Here is a 6,903-nt window from a genome sequence, read left to right as displayed (position 1 = left end):
CCAGCCCCTGGACTTCTGCTGGGGGATTGAACCGTGGTCCCTGGGCTTTGCTAAGCTTGTTCTAAGTAGGTGCTTTAGACCACTGAGCCATCTCACCAGCCCCACAAAATGTATTCTTAAAAGTTAACTACATGTAAAGATTCTGAAGCATCAATTAAAATACAAGACTATTACTGTATAGTAAAGTGCTATTACTATGACACTAGTGTAACTGTAAGGCCTATTACTGAAGTTGGTCACTGGACCAGCCGCACTCTTCACCTTCTGAATCCATCTTTATTGGTTAACAAGACACTCAGGTGATCTCGATGAATATTAAAGTTTACAGAATTACTGCCTGAAGGTGTAATTCTCATCTCAAAAATGTCCAGCATTACTTTGTATTCATTTGCATTAGAAATGACTGAATTACATGAACAAAGTTCTAGAAAATTCAATCTGTTCCTGAAAAGTGATTCCTTTCTATGTATTTACTTATGTATAATTCCAATACACTACTCACCTACTTTGATAGACAACTGGTGTCACTGTAATACAGTAAAAATGCATTTATTTCTCCCCAAACTTTTGGCAGGATAATTCAAATTATACATGTGTAAAATAAAGAGTATACATAATACTTTAAAATTTAAAAGTCACATTTTGTTTATTTATTTATTGTGGTACCAGGAATCAAATTTGGGACCTTGCGCTTACCAGGCAGGCACTTATGCCACTGAGCTGTCTCCCCAGCTCAGTCACCACATTTTAAAGAATTTCCTCTTTAACAACTTTCAAATGATTCAATTAGTAGTTTTCTTTCCTGAACAATTTAGGTCAGAATGGAAAGAGAAAAGGGAAAAGGTAAATAAATAAATAAATAAACAATAGTTAAGATAGTCATACTGCTAGTTTTTCCTAGTAGGTTGAAAAGGTTTGCGCTATTATGTCTTGCCTATATTTTATAACCCCGTGTAACTACTCTGAAGATAACAATACACAAAATGCTATCATTACTCTATTATCTTGTTTTGAAATTGGTTTTTTCTTTCTTTTTGGGGGGGTACTAGGAACTGAACTCATGACCTTGTGCTTGCCATGCAGACACTGTGCCACTGAGCTACATCCCCAACCCTTATTTCTTTCTAAAATAAAAAACTATGTATGTGATAGAATTTTTCATATAAACTCTGATTTTCTACATGCAGTCACTCTTTTTTAACAAACCAGGTAGAATCTTACATTAGATGCACACACAGACACACAACTGTAGAATTTGTAGGCTGTGTAAACCATGTGAGTATAAGGATTATTTTGGAGCTGGGGAGACGGCTCAGTTGAATAAGCACTTGCCTGGCAAGCCCAAGGACCTGAGTTCAATCCCTGGTTTTGAAAAAAAAAAAATGATTATTTTATCTTTTAAAACAAAGAAATATAAAATATTATACCTTAAATGAGCTTCTGATATTTTCCAAAATATCAATTCCACAAGATATCTGGATTTGTATATTAATCTAATATACAATAATGACTTGGTCCTTCTGAGTACTCTGAAGAATTCAGATATGTTCCTGAGACTCCTGGAACCATTCCACATAGAATATCAAAATGGTAGACTCACTAAGCAGAAAACAAGTCTACTATCATTACCTATTGATAATTCAGACTCCTGTGGTAAAATTGGAACAGTTTTGAAATACCTCATGCCAAATATTTACTTAATTAAATATTTCTTTAAATCTGACCATTTAGGATAAACAATTATAAAATGGAGCGATCTTCACAAAATTTACCCAAATGACATTCTCTTACAGGTCAATTAAAATTGCAAACAACTATAAGCTTTTTTTTTTTTTTTTTTTTTTTGGTGGAACTAGGGATTAAACTCAGGCCTTTGAGCTTGCCAGGCAAGCGCTTATTCTACTGAGCCACCTCCCTTGCCCCACTATTTTCATAAAATATATTTATTTTTTACTTTTAAAAAAATGGGGCCAGGGAAATAGCTCAGTAGAATAAGCACTTGCCTGGCAAGTACAAGTTCCTGAGTTCAATCCCAGGTACCGCAAAATAAATAAATAAAGTTATTTGAAAATAAAAGATTAAGATTTCTTATCACACAGTTTAAGGGCAATTCAATCAGATACCCAGCACTAAAATCTACAATAAAAACAATCATCATAGGATGGGGAGATATGATAGCTCAGTGGTCTATGTACCTGCCTGACAAGTGCAAAGACCTGAGTTCGACTTCCCTCTCTCCCCCGAGGTACCACATGCCATTCCGACTCCACCCTCGGCGAGCAGTGCTGGCCCCGAAACTGGGCATGGTGGCACACGCATGTAATCCCAGAGCTGGAGAGACTGAGACACGAGGATCACTATGAGTCTGAGCTGCATAGCGAGACCCTGTATCAAACAAAATTTTAAAAAGAGGGCCAGGGAGATGGCTTAGTGGAATAAACACTTCCCTCGCAAGCGCAAGGCCCTGAGTTCAATCCCCAGTTAAGAAAGAAAGAAAGAAAGAAAGAAAGAAAGAAAGAAAGAAAGAAAGAAAGAAAATAATCTAAATTTGACATATTTCCTTACTTTATTCTTATATTTATTATATAAAGCATTAATCTTAAATAAAGGTGACATTTTGTGAAGGTATTCTACAAAATTATTGCCTTCGAAGAAAAATTTTTCTACTGAAAATATGAAGAAAAGAGAATCTAGACTTTATTTTTTGTTCCTGGTTTCGTCTGTTTGGTTTGGAAGTGGAGTCTTGCTCTGTCCCTCAGGCTGGCCTTACATCCTTAGGCTCAAATAATCCTTCTGGCTTCTTACTACTTGGACTACAAGTTCCTTATTTCTAACTAAAGCAACCTACTTTAAATAACCTCGCAGAGTTTATTTTTCTACTCTTGGGAACACAGTCACAAGCCATCAAATACTGATTTTAAAAAAGAAAGATAAGAAAGGATGTTGTGATGGTGAAAGAAGTGAGAGAGGAAGAAAAGAAATCCAAGACATTTTTTTTCATTCAACTTTATCCAAGTTTGCATCGGTAATATACATTTAGTGTTCCATTTATTTTTAAGCGTGTCAGAAAATCAACTATGATAGATCTGTGACCAATACAAATCTTTCTGAATTCTTCAAAAATTTCAGTTAGAAAAGTCATTAAACCAGCATTCTATAAAGGTAATCATTAAACAAAAGGAAATGCATGTTTACTCCTTATTTCAATTCTAACATAGCCAACGTTTCTTTCTTGTGCCATACAGTCATAAAATTTGACAGAAATAGCTATATGTTGAACTTTTAGGGGCCAATAAAATATTTTAATGCGATTATTCAATCCTTAGCAAATCATACACCCCTTTAAATAATGATAATCATTCTTAATTCAGTAACTGATGAGGTAAATATATAATAATCATAAAACATTTAGAATAAATTTTATACTTAAAACTACTAGAAGAAATACATCAGAGCCTTATCACAATGCTTCCTTTGGGGACTATTCTATGAAACTGCTGGAGGTGGTGTAGCCTTTTGGCACAACAATAAATGAACTAGCATGGAATGGAAGGAACTCTGATGAATCCATGTTAAATGAATTTCTTGCAGAAAAGTGTGCTACAGTTAGGTTCTGGTGTATTTTCTCTTCTGGTGTAATAATTAATGGGCAAGTGAAATCTAATAAAGGAATAGCCAACAAATTCACTACTATTTCAATGATATGAAACAAAAGAATTAACACTAGACTGATTAATAAGAGGAATTCTACAGCGTGGTAACTATGAAAGAAGTATGAATGAGTGCTGTTATTTTTAATGATCTTTTAATTTGTAACACTGTCAAATTTCTAAAAAAAAAAACCTCAGCAACTAAGGTACTAACTTGTCAACTCTTAGGTACACTGTCCAAGTTTTCACTAGGAATTATGTCAATGAGGTTCTTTTTATCCAACTAAAAAATAATCAGTTCAAATATTTAAAGTAATAAATTACCAATAATTTAATTCTTAAACTTTATAATCATAAGAAGCTTTAATTCCTTAAAAGCGCCAATTTGACCTTTAGGGAATGTAAAGAATACATCTGTATTCTAAAGCCAAAATTTTAATTATATGGCTTTCATGCCAAGTGATCAAAAAAAGTAGTTGTTCCTAAACTAACTCATATTATACCATTTGGCACACTAGTTATTACCTTTCATATATACCCTTTGAAATACTCAGGTCAGCATTTTTAATAAGTTGCATCCATATTAAGAGGTAACAAGTGCAAATGATCACATATTTAAGATATGATACTTGCTTGGCTACTACAAAAGTAATTACTAGGGTTCTTCTATAGGAAACTGAGTTATCCATTACAGTAATGTTTTCGAAAAATTATTGTACTACTACCAACATAAAATCACCCATCTCTAAATTAAACAAGGACTTTATATACCAAAGTTTCTCATGAAAATATTTATGGAAAAGTCTATATTTAATTTAACACCAAATTATTTGAGGATCATAAGTATACAGTATCCACAAATGGCCATTTTACTAAAAACCTAGTCCTTAATGGCTACTCTCTGAATAGAGTTAAAAGCAGCCTTGGTGTAATGTTCCTGAAAGTTAAGATATACACCCAAACTTTAGTTTTATCAAAATGTCGTTGATAACTAGTACTTTGCTAGTTCTCAAAAATCTTACTGCTTTGTGTAACATTTTCAATACAGAAATAAAACTCTTCAAATAATACATTTTTAAAGATGATTAAATTTTGTAAAATTAAATAGCATAAGTTAAGCATATTAACATTGGGGTTTTTGACAAGAAATAAGCAATTTAAGAAGAACTGCAATGGACTAACTAAAAAATCACAAATGTCACAATGTGAGGTACATTTAAATCCTCACATAATACTGACTTTACAAAATCTACTAAAATATTTTAAAGTTCCATCAACTCTATTAATACATAAAAAGAAATTATAAAAATGCTTAAGACTATATAAGATTCATCAATTACACAGGCACTTCACATGTAAACAATCTACAGTACAACTGAAAATATTTTGGCACTAACCTATAATACTAAAAGAATATAATGCCAGAATTCTGTTTCTTCTACTCATTTTTTTCTAGAAAACTAAGACCAAAGATTGAAGAAATTGTGTATAAAGTAGAATTAGAAGTGTATTAAATAACTCAAATATAGAATTGTTTTAAATTGTTAAAAAATTATTACCTTCATCCAGATGTTTACTAGTATGTTGTTAAAAAAAATAAGGTGATTATTAAATTGAAAGTACATTTTAAATTTAGCATGAATCTGCTTTTTGAAAAATAAGGTTATGAAGTGACTTTGCAAAAAGAGAATTTGAATTTATCAAAAACTCTTATTCAATTAATCCAGTTTCCCCAAAACAGAAATCTGGGCAATTCAAAGTTTAAGTTTGATGTTTTAATATAATTTTTCAAAAACCCTAAGGCAAACTATTTTTGACTGAACATTCCTATTCATGAGCTTGAAATATCTTAAATCACTTCAAGTAAATCAAACTGTGCACAAATGACTCAAAAATGTTATATCAAGCCATAGACAGCTGAGATGCCTTGGTTGTAGGTAATTCAAGGAGCGCTTGTACAGTAACACCAACTTTCACCAGGCCTCGTTCTTCCAAAATATGATGAGGCAAACAGAGTCTTTCCTGGGGGGAAAAAAGATATTTGAACATTTGTATTCTTTTAGTAGTGTAGTAAAACTTTAGTCAGAATCAGACTTTTGCAACATGCTTTCTGTGAAAGTTCAAGTAAAAGACACAGTTCTAAATTATCTCTTATAACTCTCACAAACTAAAATGTGCTTAGATTAACTTACACTACAAAAACTGCATAGAAGTTGGTCTTGTGCAACATGCTATCACTCTAGACATGAACTTCTTTCTCTAACAGAAAACATTCATAAAGAGATAGGTTAGCATTGCACTTACTATTCCGTTACTGCGATCTTTAACAGCTGCCCCTAAAGTATCTGGCCACTACAATTACTCTAATAAAAATCACCAATATCTTTTTAAAAAAATTTTCATTTTATCTTAATGAGTGAAAAACAAAAACAAAAACAAGGGGCTGAAGTATCTGGCCACTACAATTACTCTGATAAAAATCACCAATACCTTTTTAAAAAATTTTTCATTTTATCTTAATGAGTGAAAAACAAAATCAAAAACAAGGGGCTGGGGAGATGGCTCAGTAGAATAAGTGTTTCCCTGGAAAGTGCAAGGGCCTGAGTTCAATCCCCAGTTCTGCAAAAAAAAAAAAAAAAAAAAAAAAAAGCAAAAACTAAGACAGAAACAGTAACATACAACAAATACATGTGGCACAGAATTTCAAAACAATAATGAAAAATTAACAATGGTTGTTATATTGCATATTTTTATTGTCAAATCTGTGCTCAGATTAACAAATATAGGTATACAAGATTGGTCAATACCTTCTTAAATGTCAAATACTGCGGATGGCTACCTGACTGTGCTGTCTCAGCAGCTGTTTAATGTGTTCCTTGGAACCTTACCTTTTGTCTTCTATGACATCATTCTTTTTTACCTCAACTTTTCTGACAGCAACTGTGCATTAGCATTCAGCAGCCTTCATTAATCCTCTTCTAGTATATGTGCTGCCAAGCGAGCACAATTAATCCTCTTCTAATACCCTAAATGTTTGCAGTAATTCTATCTACTTTTTTCATGTTTCACATTACATCCTCTTATTTGGTAATCTCATACTTTTAATGATCCCTCCCATCCTGGTGACTTCCAAATATATCTTTATTTCCTCTCAAGAACCTTATCAAGCAAATGCCAATGGGGCACAGCCAGTTGATATATCCAATACCAGGCATCAAAATCAGTGTGCCTACAACCAAACATTTTCTTTTTT

The 6,903-nt window shown here is 32.7% G+C and overlaps 1 protein-coding gene across 2 annotated transcripts in view; it reads right to left on the bottom strand.

Annotated features, from left to right (window-relative positions):
* Positions 1 to 3,016: 3,016 nt before the first annotated feature.
* The window catches only part of Lrch2 (leucine rich repeats and calponin homology domain containing 2), a 142,201-nt gene continuing 138,314 nt past the window's right edge, over positions 3,017 to 6,903 (bottom strand). For both annotated transcript variants that reach the window (XM_023699879.1, XM_023699880.1), the window contains one exon: positions 3,017 to 5,672. In XM_023699879.1, coding sequence (XP_023555647.1) covers positions 5,553 to 5,672 — 120 coding nt within the window. In that variant the 3' untranslated portion in view covers positions 3,017 to 5,552. The remainder of the gene's footprint in view (positions 5,673 to 6,903) is intronic.

Source organism: Octodon degus, unplaced genomic scaffold (assembly GCF_000260255.1).
Source record: "Octodon degus isolate 3935 unplaced genomic scaffold, OctDeg1.0 scaffold00117, whole genome shotgun sequence".
NCBI classification, from domain to species: Eukaryota; Metazoa; Chordata; class Mammalia; order Rodentia; family Octodontidae; genus Octodon; species Octodon degus.
This window is presented reverse-complemented; position numbering and strand designations above follow the sequence as displayed.